The sequence below is a fragment of the Odocoileus virginianus genome, chromosome 30 (assembly GCF_023699985.2).
Source record: "Odocoileus virginianus isolate 20LAN1187 ecotype Illinois chromosome 30, Ovbor_1.2, whole genome shotgun sequence".
Taxonomy (NCBI): Eukaryota; Metazoa; Chordata; class Mammalia; order Artiodactyla; family Cervidae; genus Odocoileus; species Odocoileus virginianus.
In genome coordinates, this window is record NC_069703.1 from 30,899,784 (window position 1) to 30,919,556 (window position 19,773).

Consider the following 19,773-nt stretch of genomic DNA (forward strand, 5'->3'; position numbering starts at 1 on the left):
TGAAAGGGAAAAAGGAAAAAGGGCTGGTCCCAACAGATGTTCAACTATAACTTTAGACATTGATGACAATTTTATTGCCAAGAATTTACAAAACTTAAGACTCAGTTGCCCCAGGTGACAGGGCCAGCAGCAAGCTTCAGGATTCCTCAGTCCCAATGCAAGGTTTCTCCTGCCACCGTGGGCAAGGGGGAGGCTCTTCGAAGGAGGAGACACAGTCTTGCAGACCCAGCAGAAGGACCAGAGCACCACACACTCCCAATCCAGGTCCCCAGTCACTCCCAGAGACACTGGGGAAACCTGACCGGTGCCAGCTGGGTTCTCAGTAAAGCTGAGCTTGAGGGGCCAAGGTCTGAGCAAAAGGGGAGGCTCTGGAACCCAAAAAAGCATCCCCAGGGACTCCCCATTTTCAGACTATGGGGACCCCCTCCCACCCCACACGTCCTGACACTGTCCGCCCACAGCTCACCGATTCCTGTAGACCTCTGCCCAGCTGTTCCCAAAGAAGCGGCCCTCGGGCTGTTTCCCGTCCTTGTCCTCATGCTTGTACCTGCCGGTCAGCAGGCCTCCTGTGGGAAGGCTGCAGTCAGACCCCCAGCCACCGCCCCCAGAGGCCATCTGGACCAGAAGTGGGGGTAATGGGGAACCAGGAGGGATGGAGGTCCTGGCAAACCCCTCCCCTTCCCAGGTCTGGGGCCAGGTTTCTCCCAGGTCAGGAAGGGGCAGAAACGGGGTCGGGAAGGCCCTCCCGCCCAGGGGAGCCTGTGCCCACAGCAGCCCCACAGCCCGTACCAGCCAGAGGGTTGTAGGCGTAGAACCTCAGTCCAAAGCGCCGGAGGCAGGGCAGGAGCTCCGTCTCCACCTGCCAGGTGGTGGCGTTGTACATGCCCTGCAGGCGGAAGGGCCAGCTGAGCGGGGGCCGGCCAGGGGGCCCCATCCTGCTCTCAAAGTCTTCGGTCAAGACCCCTCAGGACTCCAGCATGGTTTCAAAGTCACTACTTTGGACGGGGAGATGGTGCTGGGCCCCAGGAAGGGAAGGCGGCCTGGCTCTGCCATCCCACACACATCTGCAGGCACCAACGGGGGCTGGAGCCTGAGCTCTCAAACACGTGGATCTGGTGAGGCCTCTGCTTCAAGAGATGTCAGAGTCGAGTTAGAGGACATGCTCTGTGACCTTCATCACTTTATTTAACTTCTTCAAGCCCCACTCCAGTAATCGTGTCTGGAAAATTCCTTGAACAGAGAAGCCTGGCAGGCTATAGTCCATGGGTTCACAAAGAGTTGGACAGAACCAAGCACGCGTGCGCGCGCACACACACACACACACACACGGGTACACACACAGACAGCCTCAGTCTGCTCAAGTGTAAATTGAGAACCACAATGGTACGATCTAGTTGGGAGTCTCAGAGGACTGATCAGAACTTTGACACACTTGGTTATTGAAAGTCAAGGTGTTAGTGGCTCGGCCGTGTCCAGCTCTTCCTGACCCCACGGACTGCAGCCGACGGAACCCAGGTCTTTACCACGGAGCCATCTGCAAAGTGTTGGAGGGCTGCTCATTTGGGATCTCCCATTCCTCCACCACGGCCCCCACCCTTTCCTGATGTTAACTTCAGATCTGAGAGTTAAGAACTTTGGCCCAGCTAGTTCCAGCCTGAAGGAGGGACGAGAAGGAGGAGTTGGAGAAGGAAAAGCAATTAGAAATAAGACCAAACTAAATGCCCAACAGATGAATGCATAAAGAAGATGTGGTATACATATACAGTGCAATATTACTCAGCCATCAAAAAGAATGAAATAATGCTATTCACAGCAACACGACGGACCGATTTTCATACTAAATGAAGTAAGTCAGACAGAGAAAGACAAATATAGTGTGTGTGTGTGTGTGTTAGTTGCTCAGTCGTGTCTGACTCTGTGACCCCGTGGACGGCAGCCTGCCAGGCTCCTCTGTCCATGGGATTCTCCAGGCAAGAATACTGGAACGGGTTGCCATCCCCTTCTCCAGGTGATCTTCCTGACCCAGGGATTGAACCCAGGTCTCCTGCATTGCAGGCAGACGCTTTAACCTCTGAGCCACCAGGGAAACCAAAGGGGGAAGGGGGGCATAAATCAGGAGTTTGGGATTAACATATACATTAATATACATATATACACATATAAAACAGATAACCAACAAGCACCTACTGTATAGCACAGGGAACTATATCCAATATCTTGTAATAACCTATAATGCAAAATAATCTGAAATATGTAACAAAATCACTTTGGTTACACCTGAAACTAACACCACATTGTAAATCAACTATACTTCAAAAAATTAAAATAAAAAAACCCAATAAGACCAGAGTTGTCACCGTGAGGCAGCCAAGTGGCCTAAAAAGAGTGTGGCTCTGAGACGCATGCATGTTCTCGTCTTGCTCCAGATCTACCATGCCGTGACCCATTTCTCCCTGTGACACCCCGGAGTGAAAGACGGCACAGGGTGCCAACGACGATGCCAGTATTAACAGTAACAGCTAATGTTGCCGAGCCCACACTGTGTGCCTGCCAGCACAGGCCACACGCACTGAGACAGCATCAGACTGATGGGGGTGTCCCCTGCCCTCACACATCAAACCTCCGCTTGGCCACAGCTGCCTGCTCCAACACCCTCAGTGCTGCTAAATCCCATTGCCTTTGCCCACTCACTGCCCACGCCCACAACCGGGAATGCCCTTTCTCCTCTTTCTCCGGGAAAACAGTCAGTTCAAGGTCTGATGTGCCCTTTTCTGAGCGTTCTTCTTTGGCTTGTCCCAAGAAGCGGTCTCTTTTCTGGGCTCCCCAGCTGTCTCTAGACGCTGAGCTCCCTGAGTGGGTGAGTGTCAGTTCCCCTTCTACGGCCTTGGACAGAGGCTGGTACAGAGCAGGCAGTTAGACAGGGTGCCTCCCCCACTTCCCCATCCCAGCTACTGCTGGTAGCTCCAGCGGCTCCCAGGCGCACCCACCCTGGTGAAGTGGGAGGCACCGCGGACTGAACCACGCGCCTGGGGCTCCAGGGAGGAGTCCAGGGCTCAGAGCAATGAGGAAGCCGGTCCTCGCTGGTTCCAAAGACCGATCTACAATGGTACCAGGGAGTGCCAGGGTGATAAGGGCAGGACTCCTGCAGATTGGGACTGCACCAGGCACCTGCAGGGGTGGGGAAGGGGGCGGGGGCTGCCCAGCACCAGATTCCGTTTTCAGCCCCCTAAGAGGGGCTAGCCAACTTGTTCCAGGCTAGGTGAGGGCTGCTGAGAGAAAGGAAAAGGAGAGGAAAAGGGTCAAGACAAAGTACTGTCCAGCTACACAGGCTAATGTGCAAGGGCGCTGGGATTCACAGAGCTGTGGGGTGGCCAGAGGAGTCGGCACCCTGGGAAGGGGACAAAGCTGTCAGTCCTGAGCTTTAATAAACTGAAAAATAGACTTACTATGTGTGTGTGTGCTCAGTCACTTGAGTCGTGTCCAACTCTTTTCGACCCTATGGACTGTAGCCCACCAGGTTCCTCTGTCCATGGGATTCTCCAGGCAAGAATGCTGGAGTGGGTTGCCATGCCCTCCTCCAGGGGATCTTCCTGACCCAGGGATCAAACTCACATCTCTTATATCTCCTACATTGGCAGGAGGGTTCTTTACCACTGAGCCACCAGGGAGCCAAGACTTACTATATGACTCTGCAAAAACTACACCCTGGTAATCTTGATGAACCTACCTACAAAAACCTTTGACCAATGTAGTTGACTAACATTAACTCCATTGATTGATTTGCCAGTTTAAGGCCAACTCTATGCCTAAGTGAAATTCAATGTGTCATAATGTATTATTCTTGTTATATATCACTGCACTCAATTGGTCAAAGGTTTTTGAAGGTAGGTTCACGAAGACTAATAGGGTGTAGTTTTTGCTGAGTCATACAGTAAGTGTATTTTAACTTTATAAAAACTCAGCTGTTTAAAAAGTTAAACATGAAAAAAGGTTAAAGATTATATTTATCCTTGTATTTGCCATTTCCAGCACTCTTGATTTTGTGTGTGCATAAATCCAGCTTTTCTTCCATCTAAAGTATTTCTCCCAATATTTGCTATAGTGAAGAAGTGAAGTGAAGTGAAAGTTGCTCAGTTGTGTCTGACTTTTTTGTGACTCCATAAATTATACAGTCCATGGGATTCTCCAGATCAGAATACTGGAGTTGGTAGCCTTTCCCTTCTCCAGGGGATCTTCCAAACCCAGGGATCAAACCCAGGTCTCCCACATTGCAGATGGATTCTTTACCAGCTGAGCCACAAGGGAAGCCCATAGTGAAAGCTGGCTATCATGAATTCTCCCTAACCTTTGTCTGAACAAAGTCTTTGCTGTCATTTTTGAAAGGTGTTTTCGTTTGAATTCTTTTAATACTTGAACGCTGGCTGGAGCCTTTGGCAAGTCCCAACAAGAGAACCACAGAGCCAACCGCTGGGGCCTGCAAGATGGTGGGACAGCCACAAGGCACCACCCCTGAGCCAAGACCACATTTTAGGATCTTCAGTTCAGTTCAGTTGCTCAGTCGTGTCCGACTCTTTGCAATCTCGTGACTGCAGCACACCAGGTCTCGCTGTCCATCACCAACTCCCGGAGCTTGCTCAAACTCATGTCCATTGACTCGGTGATGCCATCCAACCATCTCACCTCTGTCACCTTGTCCCCTTCCCCTCCCACCCTCCATCTTTCCCAGCATCAGGGTCTTTTCCAGTGAGTCAGTTCTACGTATCAGGTGGTCAAAGTATTGCAGTTTCAGCTTCAGCATCAGTCCTTCCAATGAATACCCAGGACTGGTCTCCTTTAGGATGGACTGGTTGGATCTCCTTGCAGTCCAAGGGACTCTCAAGAGTCTTCTCCAACACCACAGTTCAAAAGCATCAATTCTTCGGCCCTCAGGTTTCTTTATAGTCCAACTCACATCCATACATGACTACTGGAAAAACCATAGCCTTGACTAGATGGACCTTTGTTGGCAAAGTAATGTCTCTGCTTTTTAACATGCTGTCTAGGTTGGTCATAGCTTTTCTTCCAAGGAGCAAGTGTCTTTTAATTTCATGGCTGCAGTCACCATCTGCAGTGATTTCAGAGCCCCCCAAAATAAAGTCTGTCACATTATTTAGGCTCTTCAACCCTCAGGAAAGGCCCCTGCCGAGGGGTCCTCGGTAAGGGGCACGTGTGGGGGGCGGGGCCAACATGCTCACGTCGCCCCGCCCCCGATCGCTCCGCCCCCTGTCAGATGGGCGGGGCATACCTCTCCTTAAAGCGCCCGCCCTCACCGCGTTGCCCCCAGGTGCGCTCGGCTTCGAGACGGTTGTGTAACGCAACCCGCCGCCATGGCCTATTCATACCCACGGGGTGTCCCAACGCGGCCCGCCACCGTCTTGGGCGCCATGGAAATGGGGCGCCGCATGGACGTGCCCAGCAGCGCCGCGGCCGTGCGCACCTTCCTGGAGCACGGCCACACCGAGATCGACACGGCTTTCGTGTACGCCGACGGCCAGTCAGAGAGCATCCTGGGCGGTCTGGGGCTCGGACTGGGCGGCAGCGACTGCAAAGGTAACGCCTGGCGCCCCGGACCTCGGCCCTGTGACCGCCCCCGAACCATGCACTGGCCGCGGCCGGGACCGACCGCCTTGTCCACCTTGCTGGGACGCCCACCTCCGCTGGCCCCCCCGCAGCTCTGTGAAACCCCCGCTTCCCAGCGCTCTTGCACATCAGCCCGGACAGCTGGACAGTATTTGGTCTTGACTCTTTTCCTCTCCTTTTCCCTCTCTCCCAGTAAAGTCCCGACCGTGGCCGAGCCTGGAACGACTTGGCTAACCCGTCTCAGGGGGCCCTGAAAACGGAATCTGGCGCTGGGCTTGCCCCCTTCCCCCTCCTCCGCAGGTGCCCGGTGCGGTCCGGATCTACAGGAGTCCTGCCCTTATCGCCCTGGCAATCCCTGGCACTCCCTCGCACTCTTGCAGATCGGTCTTTGGAACCGGCAGGGACCGGCTACCTCATTGCTCTGAGCCCTGTACTCCTCCCTGGAGCCCTGGGCGCTCAGTCCGCAGTGCCTCCCACTTCACCAGGGCTTCCCTGGTGCCCCAGACTGTAAAGAATTTGCCTGCAATGCCAAAGACCTGAGTTCAATCCCTGGGTCGGGAAGATTCCCTGGAGAAGGGCATGGTGACCCACTCCAGTGTTCTTACCTGGAGAATCCCCACGGGCAGAGAAGCCTGGCAGGCTACCGTCCGTCAGGTGACAAAAGAGTGGGACAGGAGTGAGTGGCTAACAGTTTCACTTTTCCACTTCACCAGGGTGGGCGTGCCTGGGAGCAGCAGGAGCTACCAGCAGTAGCTGGGATATGGGTGTGGGGAGGTGCCCTATCTAACTGCCCCATCTGTGCCAGCCTCTGTCCGAAGCCATAGAAGAGGAATTGACAGTCACCCAATCCAGGGAGCTCAGATTCTAGAGACAGCTGGGGAGCCCAGAAGAGGGACCCTTTCCCAGAAAGGGCCAAAGAAGAACGCTCAGAAAAGGGAACGTCAGACCTTGAACTGATACTTTTCCAGCAGAGGAGAAAGGGCATTCCTGGCAGTGGGTGTGGGCAGCGCATGTGCAAAGGCAGTGAGCTTTGGCAGTGCTGAGGGTGTTGGAGCCGTACTGGAGCCGAGCAGAGGTGTGTGGGCCCAGGGGAAGGTCCCCCACCTGTCTGATGCCATCCGAAGTGCTAATAATGTGCCGGGCGGGCACAGTGGCGGCTCTGCAACGCTGGCTGATCCGTTAGTAGCTGTGTGGTTGTAATAACAGTAGATGCTGTTGGCACCCTGTGCCATCTTTCACTCCGGGGTGTCTCAGGGAGAAATGGGTCACGGCATGGTCAATCTGGAACAAGATGAGAACATGCACGTGTCTCAGAGCCGCACTCTTTCTAGGCCACCTGGCTGCCTCGCCATGATCACTCTGGTCTTATTATTTTTTAAAATTTTAATTGAAGTATAGTTGCTTTACAGTGTTGTGGTAATTTCAGGTGTATAGCAAAGGGATTCACTTATATATATCTCTCTATATATTTCAGATTCTTTTCCATCATAGATTATTATAAGATATTGAGTATAGTTCCTTTGCTTTACAGTAGGTCCTTATTGCCTATTTTATAAATATTGCTTGCCCAATCACTAAATTGTGTCCAACTCTTTGTGACCCCCGGAGTGTAGCCTGCCAGGCTCCTCTGCCCCTGGGATCTTCCTGGCGAGAATACTGGAGCGGGTTGCCATTTCCTTTCCCAGGGGATCTTCCTGATCCAGGGATTGAACCCGTGTCCCCTGCGTCTCCTGCATTGGCAGGTGGACTCTACCACTAAGCCACCTGGGAATCCCCATTTTCTCTATATTAGTGCGTATGTTACTACCAGACTCCTAATTTATCACCCCCTCCTTGTGTGGTAGCCGTCAGTTTGTCTTCTGTCCACGGGTCTATTTCTGCTCTGTAAATATATTCATTTGTATAATTTTTTTTTAGATTTCACATGTAAGCGGTATCACATTTGTCTTTGTCTAACTTACTTCACTTACTGTGATCCTTTCTGGGTCCTTCTGTGTCATTGTAAATGGCACCATTCCGTCCTTCTCTGATGGCTGAGGACTGTCGCGTTGTATGGGCACCACATCTTGTCTATCCACTCGTCTGTCCACAGGCACTCACACTGCTCTTATTTCTGGTTCCTTTTCTTCTGCAGCGCCTCCTCCTCCCTCCTTTGGGCTGGAACCGGCTGGGCTGCAGTTCTTAAATCTCAGATCTGAAGTTAATGTCAAGAAGCGGTGTGGGCCGAAGGGGAGGAGGTGGTGGAACGGAAAGTTCCAAATGAGCAGGCCTCCAGCCCGGCCTCTCCGTCCTCAGGGGGCCTGGCCTGCTGCGGTGACTGTCCAAGAGTGAACAGTGCAGAAAGGGCTTGCTCCTCAGCCGTTGCTTTGCTCACCTGATTCTTACCGCAGACAGGGGGAAAGGTATCTAACTCCTTCCTGACCACACTGGCCTTTTCTCAGTGGGACGTTTCTCTGCCTTTCCTTCCCTGGGGCCCCAGTTGAGGCCTCTCGCTCCTCTTTCCGGAATTCCTGCCACAGTCTCCTTGCCATTTTCCCTGTTTCCAGACCTGGGCCCGAGGTTCTTTGTGCTTCTTTCGGACTCATCTTTCAAAACTGCAAAGTCGACCCCTTAGCTTGCTGGCTGGAAGTGCTCAGAGTCGCCCTGTGGTCCCCTGAAGTCAGATTCTAAGCGGTGCCCTCAGGGCCCTTTGCGTCACTCTGGTCTGGGGCCCCTTCTCTTGTCTTGTGTACCCCTACACCTGGTGTTTTAGGTCCGTGGGATCGCAGGCATGACTCCTCAAAGCCATGTTCTTGCCCCAGGGAGGCTTTTGGAGATGCAAAGCCTTCGAAAGCCTTCCCTGAATTCTCGGGGCTCCTCTCCCCTGCTGCTGTGTGTCCGCACCTCACTTACTCTGTGGTGCCCCCTTAGACTGTGGGTCCTTGAGGGCAGACATCCAGGGTTGGCACTCCTCTTGCAGCCCGAGTGCCAGGCGTGGCATCCCTAGCTGTCTGCTAAATAGTCACGGTGGTGATAACATCAGACGCTCATAATAAGCAAGTGTGTCAACGTTCTGACCAATCCTCACGGCCTCCCAACTAGATAGTTCCATTGACACTCTCAATTTACAATTGAGAAAATTGAGATTCTGTGTGTGTTTGTGTGGTGTGTGCGCACACACCCATGTGCGTCCTCAGTCATGTCCGACTCTTTGTGATCCCATGGACTGTAGCCTGCCAGGCTTCTCTGTCCCTGAGATTTTCTGGCATGGGGCTGAGAGGTTGAATAACTTGGTCAAGGTCATAGAGCTGGTATTGGCAGAGCTGAGGTGCGAACCCAGGCCTGCCTCTTAACTATTAACCCTAGATCTCTCCAATGTTTGGTAAGTTGACCTGAACTTCTATTTTTCTCCTCCCAAAGTAAAAATTGCTACCAAGGCTAATCCATTGGGAGAAAACTTACTGACGCCTAACAGCCTCCGGTTCCAGTTGGAGACGTCCCTCAAGCGGATGCAGTGTCCCCGAGTGGACCTGTTTTACCTGCACATGCCAGACCACGGCATCCCCGTGGAAGAGACGCTGCGCGGCTGCCACCAGCTGCACCAGGAGGTGAGGGCGGCCCCCCGCCCCCCACTCCCCGCCCTGGCCTGTCAGTGCCCAGAGAGCAGAGGCTCCAGGGCGGTCCCGGAGCAGAGCCGGGGCCGGACCTCACCCCCAGGGTCCCAATCTCTGGGACTGGCATTCTGGGCTGTGGGGGGATCTGACCGTGGCCTCTCCCCCGCAGGGCAAGTTCGTGGAGCTCGGCCTCTCCAACTATGCCGCCTGGGAGGTGGCCGAGATCTGTACCCTGTGCAGGAGCAACGGCTGGATCCAGCCCACCGTGTACCAGGTGAGGCCGGGGCTGCAGATGCCCGTCTCCAGGGCGCCTGCGGTCCCAGCTCCTCTTGGGCCATCCCCTGCCCCCACCTGCCCGCTCCAGAGCAGCCACTCCCCTGCTCCCAGCCTGTAGACGGGCCCCTGGGGGCCCTCAGCCTGGCCACGGGCGCCCGCCCTCTCAGGCCCTAGCCCCCCTTCCCGCCTGCTTCTGGCTCTGTGGTCAGCCCGGACTTGCCTCCCCCTTCTCCCTGGAAGGAGTGCCTGGACGTCACTTAGATACCTTTCCTCTGGAAGCCTTTCCTGACAGCCCAGTGGGTCCTCCAGTCTCCAGACCCCATCTTTATGCATTGAGCGAGTATTTCTGAGAATCCGCCGTGATCACAGAAGCCACCTTTCTGTGATCACCTGTCCTGTCTTTTCTTTTTTTGTTGTTTGTTTATTTGGCTGCCTCAGATCTTAGCTGCATCATGCCGGGTCTTTCATGGCGGCCCACGGACTCTCTAGTTGCGGCTCTCAGGCTTAGTTGCCCTACCAGGGATCAGACTCGTGTCTCTTGCTTTGCGAGGTGGAGTCTTAACCACGGAACCATCAGGAGAGCCCACTCTGCTTTGTTTTTAACTCGACTCTGACATCTCTTGAAGCAGAGGCCTCACCAGATCCACGTGTTTGAGAGCTCAGGCTCCAGCCCGCGTGCGGTTGGTGCCTGCAGATGTGTGTGGGATGGCAGAGCCAGGCCGCCTTCCCTTCCTGGGGCCCAGCACCATCTCCCCGTCCAAAGTAGTGACTTTGGAAACCATGCTGGAGTCCTGGGGGGTCTTGACCGAAGACTTTGAGAGCAGGATGGGGCCCCCTGGCCGGCCCCCGTTCAGCTGGCCCTTCCGCCTGCAGGGCATGTACAACGCCACCACCCGGCAGGTGGAGACGGAGCTCCTGCCCTGCCTCCGGCGCTTTGGACTGAGGTTCTACGCCTACAACCCTCTGGCTGGTACGGGCTGTGGGACTGCTGTGGGCACAGGCTCCCCTGGGCGGGAGGGCCTTCCCGACCCCGTTTCTGCCCCTTCCTGACCCGGGAGAAGCCTGGCCCCAGACCTGGGAAGGGGAGGGGTTTGCTAGGACCTCCATCCCTCCTGGTTCCCCTGCTATCACCCCCACTTCCGGTCCAGATGGCGTCTGGGGGCGGTGGCTGGGGGTCTGACTGCAGCCTTCCCGCAGGAGGCCTGCTGACCGGCAGGTACAAGTATGAGGACAAGGACGGGAAACAGCCCGAGGGCCGCTTCTTTGGGAACAGCTGGGCAAAGGTCTACAGGGATCGGTGAGCTGCGGGCGGACGGTGTCAGGACGTGTGGGGTGGGAGGGGGTCCCCAGAGTCTGAAATGGAGACACTCTAGGCTGCTTTCCTAGGGCCTGCAGGCTTTTCCTTGCTGCCTGGACCTAGCTCTCTTGAATCCTGGAGGAATTAGGAAACCCTCTGGAGGGTTTCTTCTTGTATTCTTGGAACCCCTGAGAGGAATGAGGCTCCCTGGACCTCATGCTCAACCTTCCAAGGCATGGTTCATCCCTGAGAAGTGGTGATCACCCTCCAAGAGGGAAAGACGGCCCCAGATGAGGAGCAGGCGGCCTGGGGTCAATGTGTGCCCCTGAACTGGCTGCCTGTTTCTCCAGGTAAAGTAAGGGCAGGGTTTGAGTTCTTGGGAGTAGACATCATGAGGTCTCTGGTGAGGGAGCAAGCGTCCTGCGTGGTTCCACTGCCCCCCAAAGCAGGAGACCTCCTGCTTGAGGGGACACCAGCCCCTCGATACTGCAGGCTTGGGGTGGGTGCAGCTGCCCGGTTGACTCTTAGGCAGTGGCCCCCCGTATGACCCCGTGGTCCTGACCCCGTGCTACCCTCCCCACCTGTCCAGCTACTGGAAGGAGCACCATTTCGAGGGCATCGCCCTGGTGGAGAAGGCCCTGCAGACCCAGAGGGATATGTACAACATCAAGGCCCCCAGCCTGGCCTCAGCTGCCCTGCGGTGGTTGTACCACCACTCCCAGCTCCAGGTAAGCCCCATCCCTGGAAGCCCCGCTCTTGCTCTTTTTGAGGAGCCAGCATGATTTCTAAACAGTTTTTCCCTCTGAAATCCCCCTCTGGTCTGGCTCTCACAGCAGCCTTCCTGTTGTTCTGGGTAGCTGCCCAAATTCCAGGCTCTGTCATGAGGGCTTTAGAAGCACGGATTGAATGATTACTTAGGCCTGATGAGGTGGGATTATTCCAGTTTTACTGATGAGCAAACAGCTATGAACGGGAGAGAAAGTTGTAGTCACGGACTTGATATAAAACCCGCTGGTCCTGCTCCTCTGGGGGGAGTGGGGTTTCCTTCTCTCTTTGGTGTCCTGTCTTCTGGCTGAAACTTTTCTCCAGCCTCAGCCATTCACAGTTGCACAGTCTGTGGCACGCATACAGCAGGTTTGCATTAAGTGGGAGTTAGGTGCTTTGAATAATTTCTCATTCCCACAAGCACAGTGAAAACTGAGATCTGAGTCCCTGGGCTTGCACAGCTAAGTCAGGTTTGCACGGGTCCTGGGTGGCAGACCCGGGCTCTGAACTGAGGTCTGAACGAGCACGAACATTGTGGCAGCAGGGCAAAGAAGACGGGCTTCAGGGTCGCGCAGTTACGGCTGCTGAACGCACCATACGTGCTCTGTACAACTATCGATCGCTTACAGTGAACGACGCCGGCTTCTTGACCTCCGAAGAAGATTCAGCTTAGGGACGAAGGACCAGGCTTGATCACTCACAGCTTTCGTGTGGCACAAGTTTATTACAGTGAGAAAGGACAAAGAAAGCTTCTGACACAGACATCAGAAAGGGTCAGAGAGCGCCCCATGCGCTAGTTTTATCGAGGCCTTATATACTCTTACGGCTTCCCTGGAGGCTCAGACGGTAAAGCGTCTGCCCACAGTGCGGGAGACCTGGGTTCAGTCCCTGGGTTGGGAAGATCTCCTGGAGAAGGAAATGGCAACCCACTCCAGTATTTTTGTCTGGAAAATCCCATGGACAGAGAAACCTGGTAGGCTACAGTCCATGGGGTCACAAAGAGTCGGACACGACTGAGCGACTTCACTTTCACTTTATATACTTTTACCAGACCCACTCCCACAACATATGTTAATCTTTCTATTGAAAGGTCTTACCAGACCCACTCCCACTTCACATAACAGGATTAGTCAGAAAGTTCTTGTTAAAAAGGAGAAACATGTCCTCCAGCAAGATACACTGTTGTTATATAATCCTTCAGTTCAGTTCAGTCGCTCAGTTGTGTCTCTTTGCGGTCCCATGGACTGCAGCACGCCAGGCCTCCCTGTCCATCATCAACCCCCAGAGTCCACCCAAACTCATGTCCATTGACTCGGTGATGCCATCCAACCATCTCATCGTCTGTCGTCCCCTTCTCCTCCTGCCCTCAATCTTTCCCAGCATCAGGGTCTTTTCCAGTGAGTCAGTTGTTCGCATTAGGTGGCCAAAGTATTGGAGCTTCAGCTTCAGCATCAGTCCTTCCAATGAATATTCAGGACTGATTTCCTTAGGATGGACTGGTTGGATCTCCTTGCAGTCCAAGGGACTCTCAAGAGTCTTCTCCAACACCACAGTTCAAAAGCATCAATTCTTTGGCGCTCAGCTTTCATTATAGTCCAACTCTCACATCCATACATGACTATTGGAAAAACCATAGCCTTGACTAGATGGACCTTTGTTGGCAAACTAATGTCTCTGCTTTTTAATATGCTGTCTAGGTTGGTCATAACTTTCTTTCCAAGGAGCAAGCGTCTTTTAATTTCATGGCTGCAGTCACCATCTGCAGTGATTCTGGAGCCCAAAAAAATGGCCAGTGTTTCCATTGTTTCCCCATCTATTTGTCATGAAATGATGGGACCGGATGCCATGATTTTAGTTTTCTGAATCTTGAGCTTTAAGCCAACTTTTTCACTCTCCTCTTTCACTTTCATCAAGAGGTTCTTTAGTTTCTCTTCACTTTCTGCCATAAAGGTGGTGTCATCTGCATATCTGAGGTTATTGATATTTCTCCCAGATTCCAGCTTGTGCTTCTTCCAGTCCAGCGTTTCTCATGATGTACTCTGCATATAAGTTAAATAAACAGGGTGACAATATACAGCCTTGATGTACTCCTTTCCCTGTTTAGAAACAGTCGGTTGTTCCATGTCCAGTTCTAGCTGTTGTTTCCTGACCTGCATACAGATTTCTCAAGAGGCAGGTCAAGTGGTCTGGTATTCCCATCTCTTTCAGAATTTTCCACAGTTTATTGTGATCCACACAGTCAAAGGCTTTGGCATCGTCAGTAAAGAAGAAATAGATGTTTTTCTAGAACTCTCTTGCTTTTTTGATGATCCAGCAGATGTTGGCAATTTGATCTCTGGTTCCTCTGCCTTTTCTAAAACCAGCTTGAACATCTGGAAGTTCATGGTTCATGTATTGCTGAAGCCTGGCATGGAGAAATTTGAGCATTACTTTACTAGCATGTGAGATGAGTGCAGTTGTGTGGTAGTTTGAGCATTCTTTGGCCTTAGTACAGAGTTTAAGATGAGTTGTTTTGTTAATCATTAGCTCTGGGCTTAAAGAAACTAATAAGGTCTTATGTAACTAAAACTAAGGAATGTAAGAAAAAAAAGTTTGTCCTTTTCTCCTTCTTGAGAGCCCCAGACCCTTTTCTCCTCCTTGGGGACTCCGGACTTCTTATCAACCTACCTGAGAATTAACTCTCTCTCCAGGTAGAGTGTGAAGAAGATGCCTGAGCCCAGGTCTTGGCAGGGGCGGGGCTGGGAGGGGGTGTGTGTAATGGGGTCTCTGTGGAGCATCTGTGTGTGACGTCTGGCCATCTCCCCCTGCAGGGCCTCCGCGGGGATGCGGTCATCCTGGGCATGTCAAGCCTGGAGCAGCTGGAAGAGAACTTAGCAGCCGTCAAGGCAGGGTGTCTGGGGTCGGCTGTCGTGCAGGCCTTTGATCAGGCCTGGCGCCTGGTCGCCCACGACTGTCCCAACTACTTCCGCTAGGCTCCTGCCCAGATCAGGCGCTGAAGAGTTCTTCCTTTTCTGTCGCCTCTTCTGCGCTCTCCCTGGCCGGTCTTTGCCTTAAGCTGGTTTCGCGTGGTCATTCTCCACTGTCTGGATCCGGGCGTTACTCTTCTAGACCCCCGCCTCGCTCCCTGTTGCCCTCACAATGTATAATGCCGTGGGCTGAGCCCCTCTGGGGCACTTCCCGTCTGAATGAAGCCAACCCTAGGCCTGCCTGTAGCCCGGACACTGAGTGGACCCGCAGATCTGTCTCCTCAGCTGTTGTGACTTGGCTCCTCCCTGCCTGGGCCTTCCTGCCTGAGGGGTGGGACCACGGGCTGGAGCCTCCACGGGGCAGAGGCGGCGGGAGGACCCCCAGCCTGGCCTCTCGGTGGGCTGCAGGCGGCCCTCACGTTCCCCCGTGCCAGAGGGAAAGGGGGCCGTCCACCCCGAGGTGGCTTTTCTCTCCGAATTATCTCACTAAATACTCAGAAATGGAAGGATTTGGGCAAAAACCTAGCATTAGCGTCACAAGAAGAATAAAACCCCCAGGATGCCATGGGACGTTTACCCGCAGTCACTCATCAGTGACTTTCCTCTGCCCCTGTCTTCTGCTCGTCCTCAGATTCTCCGCTCTGCTGCTGGGCCTCCTTGATGGGAGTAGCGCTGGCAGCCAGGACCCCCATCTCCGTCAGCAAGTCCCTGCTCCACGTAGGAAGCACCCAAGAACTTCACCCAAGAAATGCAATCCCAGGCCTGGTGGTTGCTTTCTGAACATGCCCAGGCATCACACCCTGGGTGAGCGGGGGGTCATGGGCCAAGCAGCAGCAGGTGATGAAAGGGGCTTAGCTTGGAAATTCAGACGAACCCACCAGTCAAAGAGTCTTTGTTGGACCCCCCTGGAGGCCCAGGGGTTAAGAATCCAGCTGGCAGTTCAGGGGACATGGGTTCAATCCCTGGTCCAGGAAGATTCCACAAGCTATGGGGCAACTAAGCCCGTGTGCTACCCATATACCCTCGAGCTGAGCTCTGCAACAAGAGGAATCACCGCTCTCTACAGCTGGAGAGAGTCCGCGCACAGCACCAAGGGCCCAGCACTCAAAAAGAATGCATTTGAATCGGTTCTAATGAGGTGGATGAAACTGGAGCCCATTATACAGAGCGAAGTAATTCAGAAAGAAAAGCACCAATACCGCATACTGACGCAGACATATGGGATTTAGAAAGATGGTAAAAGACACAAATGTAAAGAACAGACTTTTGGACTCTGTGGGAGAATGCGAGGGTGGGATGATTTGAGGGAATAGCACTGAAACATGTATATTGCCACATGTGAAACAGATCGCCAGTCCAGGTTGGATGCATGAGGCAGGGCGCTCAGGGCTGGTGCACTGGGACGACCCTGAGGGATGGGATGGGGAGGGAGGTGGGAGGGGGTTCAGGATGGGGACACATGTACACCTGTGGCTGATTCATGTCAGTGTGTGGCAAAAACCACTACAATATTGTAAAGTAACTAGCCTCCAATTAAAAATAAAAAAGAGAATAAAAAAATTGAAAATAAAATTTTAAAAATGTGAAAAAAAAAGAAAGGACCCAGCACAACCATAAATAAATAAATAATTCTTGAAAAGAGATTCTGTTCAAAGGAAGGTCCTACTCGCCATTAATAAAAGGAGACACACACCCTGCGGTAAAGTCTTATTATTTACAACAAAGACACCCTCCTCTGTCATCAGCCATAATGAAATGGATGCTTCCCCAAGGGTAATTACCCTCCTCATATTATTATTACTTATTTTAGTTCTCCCAGTTTATTGCTACCAACCCCTCTCCATCCACCCTCCTGCATGCATGCTCAGTCATGTAACCCCACAGACTGCAGCCCGCCAGGCTCCTCTGTCCATGGACTTTTCCAGGCAAGAATACTGGAGTGGGTTGCCATTCCCTTCTCTACCTGCTCATATTAATAATAATATAAAAATTATTGTTGCGCAACAAACCACCCTAAAATTCTGTTGCTTGAGATGACAAAATCTGAAACTGAGCTAAGAAGGTTCAATGCAATTTCTATCATAAATATCTTAAAAAGATCAAGTACAAAAGTATAATCTATATTTTAAGGAAGAATAATAGCTCTTCTGTGCTGATGCATCCCCTGCCTTCAGGGAAGAAACGCAAAACCTGAGAGGTTTATGCTGCGGTGGAGGGAGTGCTCTCCTCATGTAAAGCTCTGTGGCTTGGGGATAAAGGGGTTGGTACTAGCGCCTGAAACTGAACATGTTAGAGGATGTCGTCTCTAAAGTACGGTGGCCATTCCCTTACTGGACTGCATAGTTTGATAAGTGCATTTGGAATCTGTTGAGGCAGTCTGAGCTCGGGTTGGAAAAAAAAATTCCGGACACAGAGCATTTGGAATGGAGTGCATTTACTAAGAGCAAGGAGCAGGGATAATGAGGGCGCTGTGAGCCCAGCAGGTTGGGTCGACCTCCTGATGTTCCAGGGAGAGCTGAGAGGCTGCTTCAGAACAGTGGGCTGGCTCAAGAAAGACCCGAGGTCGTTCCAACTCGGAACGACCGACAAAACCTCTGGCCAACTGAATACAGTAATATACAACGAGGATAATACATCCTGACTCATTACATTTCGTTCCGAGAATACAGTTTGCTTTATGTTTACAAATCAATCAATGTTGCAATGACATCAATCAGTTGGTTAGTCAACTCTGTCGGTCAGAGGTTTTTGTAGGCAGGTTCATGAAGACTACCGGGGTTAGTTTTTGCTGAGTCATACAGTAAGTGTTTTTTTAACTTTATAAAAACTCACTTCTCTGTTTAAAAGGCTAAACATGAAAAAAAGTTAAAAGTTATATTTATCCTCACGTTTACCATTTCTAGCACTCTTCTTTTTGTGTGTAAATCCAACTTTTCTTCCATCTAAAGAATTTTTCCAAATACTTGCTATAGTGAGAGCTGGCTACTATGCATTCTCCTCAACCTTTGTCTGAGCAAAGTCTTTATTTTGCTTTCATTTCTGAAAGGTGTTTTTGCTTGAGTTCTTTCAGTACTTTAATACTAATGCTGGCTGGAGCTTTTGGCAAGTCCCAACAAGAAAATCACAGAGCTGACGTCTGGGGCCTGCAAGGTGGCAGGAAAAGCAATCAATATAGTTGAGTGTACTAACACCGGGGCCTTCCCAGGTGGCGCAGGTGGTAAGGAACCTGCCTCCCAGGAGACGTAAGAAACAGGGGTTTGATCCCTGGGTTGGAAAGATCCCCTGGAGGAGGGCATGGCACCCAACTCCAGTATTCTTGCCCGGAGAATCCCATGGACAGAGGAGGAGCCTGGCAGGCTGCAGTCCATGGGGTCCCAAAGAGTCAGACATGATTGAAGTGACTTAGCATGTACACATACTAGCATCAAAGAATAAAACCCTTATGATTATCTCAATAGATGCAGAAAAAGCATTTAACAAAATTCACTACCCATTCATGAAGGAGAAAGAAAAAAAACCCTCAGCAAAATAAGAGCAGGGAATTTCCTCAAAATGAAAAAGGGCGTATACAGAAAACATATAACTGACATTATATTTAATAGTGAAACAATTTTCCCTTTAAGGTTGGTAACCAGGCAGTGATGTCTGCTCTTGAGGCAGGAGGTAGATGGGTCCCACCAGGGTAAACTAATTAGACATTCATTCCCTGTGAACCGAAACTCCAAGATGAGAAGAGCAGGACAATTAAAGAGAAATAGCCAGACCCTGACTAGACCACGTATTTCTCATTCTCGAAGTCAGAAGACCTTCCCAACCACACATGCACAGAGGGCTCCTCAGAGGTCAAAGGGGAGTGACATCAAGGGATACTCTACCCATAGGTCTTTGCAGTAGAATCCGTCTTGACTAAGAGATGCGTGCGCCCACATGGAGAATCCTGAGATGTCCTAACTGTGGACTGTGAACCAGGAAAATCAAAATCATTGGCCAAAGAAAACCCGGAAGACATGCCTGGTAAAAGTAATCCAAATTGCCACAAGGGCGCGACTCTCTCTCCTCTCTCTCTGCGTCGGCTAGTCTATCTATCCACATGGACTGTACTCTTCTCCCACTTAAAAAATTCTTAACCTGTTTCACCACTTTCCGTCTTTGTGGGAATCCTTTTCTGCAAAACTGAAGGGCCAGGGCCCTTGTCCGTGACCACTGGTCTAGTGGTTAGGATTTGGTGCTCTCAGCGCCGCAACACGGCCTGAACCTCTGGCTGGGAACCCAAGCCCCGCTTCAAGCCATTGCAGGCCGAGGCTACCCAAGGTCACTCTCACACCTCTCGCTCAGTGCTGTGCTGGAGGCGCTGGAGATGCCAGTGTAGGCCAGCGTGCATGCACTGCAGCAGGCAACCTCTTACATAGCTACAAAGCCACTGTCACGCTGAAAATAAAGGAACAATTCTTTTGTTTCACTTCATACCACATCTATATTCAAATATCCCTGATTGTTTTAAAAAAGTTTCAGGTGGCTTCACGACTTCCCGGTGGTCCAGTGGCTAAGACTCTGTGCCCCCAATGCAGAAGATAAAAAAAAAAGAAGTTTCAGTTGGCTTCCATTAGGATAAGACATGGTTGACACATTACATTTCATTGTTATATTTCAAAAGTCTGGTTTAAACTTCAGCAGTCTCACCACTTCTCATGCATTTGTTTATGGAAGAGACCTACCAGCTGGCCTGTAGGACATCTCACATTCTTTTTGCATAGTCATAGTTTCACTGAACTTGTTCCTCGTATTTTTCACCAAATGGAAGTGCTAATGACTCGCTTATATTCTAGTTCAACATTTTTTCCCCCTAAGAATGCTTCATCAGCGGTCCGTGTACTTCCTGATGCGTAACAACAAGGAGATACAAGTGCGTGGGTGACCCACTCCTAATCATGCTGAGATCAAGCAGTGGGTTCGCGTGGTGTCAGTCTGCCTCACCCCCGCAAGTTCCCAATCTTTCATTTTAGGGTTTCGTTGCAGAAAGGGGTACCCCGTCCAGGGTCTGAGAGTGAGCTCCTGTCTAACACTTGGAAATGAACTGTCCGAGGAGACACACATGCTGACAGAGCAAGGCCTTTACCGGGAAGGGGCACCTGGGCGGACAGCAGGTCAGGGAACCCAGGAGGACTGCCCTGCCATGGGACTTGCAGTCTCGGATCTTACAGTAATGGGAAGAGTCTCTGGGTTGTCTCTGGCCAATCATCTGACTCAGGGTCCTTCC

General features: G+C 51.8%; 2 protein-coding genes across 4 annotated transcripts; one reads left to right on the forward strand and one right to left on the reverse strand.

Annotated features, from left to right (window-relative positions):
• Window positions 1-51: 51 nt before the first annotated feature.
• Window positions 52-6,878, reverse strand: LOC139032202 (aflatoxin B1 aldehyde reductase member 2-like). 3 transcript variants are annotated; one of them, XM_070458811.1, is made up of 4 exons: window positions 6,225-6,878; window positions 790-886; window positions 467-566; window positions 52-368 (listed from the first exon to the last, which is right to left on the reverse strand). In XM_070458811.1, exons 2-4 carry the CDS (start codon window positions 881-883, stop codon window positions 320-322), a joined length of 243 nt encoding a protein of 80 aa, XP_070314912.1. In that variant the 5' UTR covers window positions 884-886; window positions 6,225-6,878; the 3' UTR covers window positions 52-319. The 3 variants fall into 3 exon arrangements, with proteins under 3 accessions (XP_070314912.1, XP_070314910.1, XP_070314911.1); XM_070458809.1 differs by lacking the exon at window positions 6,225-6,878 and having other exon boundaries at window positions 790-3,026; XM_070458810.1 differs by lacking the exon at window positions 6,225-6,878 and having other exon boundaries at window positions 52-195; window positions 790-3,025.
• On the forward strand, window positions 5,326-16,208 carry LOC110140675 (aflatoxin B1 aldehyde reductase member 3-like). The gene is made up of 7 exons (XM_020899235.2): window positions 5,326-5,589; window positions 9,019-9,206; window positions 9,382-9,486; window positions 10,362-10,458; window positions 10,686-10,785; window positions 11,375-11,513; window positions 14,361-16,208. The coding sequence occupies exons 1-7, from the start codon at window positions 5,367-5,369 to the stop codon at window positions 14,520-14,522; spliced, it is 1,014 nt and encodes a 337-aa protein (XP_020754894.2). The 5' UTR covers window positions 5,326-5,366; the 3' UTR covers window positions 14,523-16,208.
• Window positions 16,209-19,773: the final 3,565 nt, after the last annotated feature.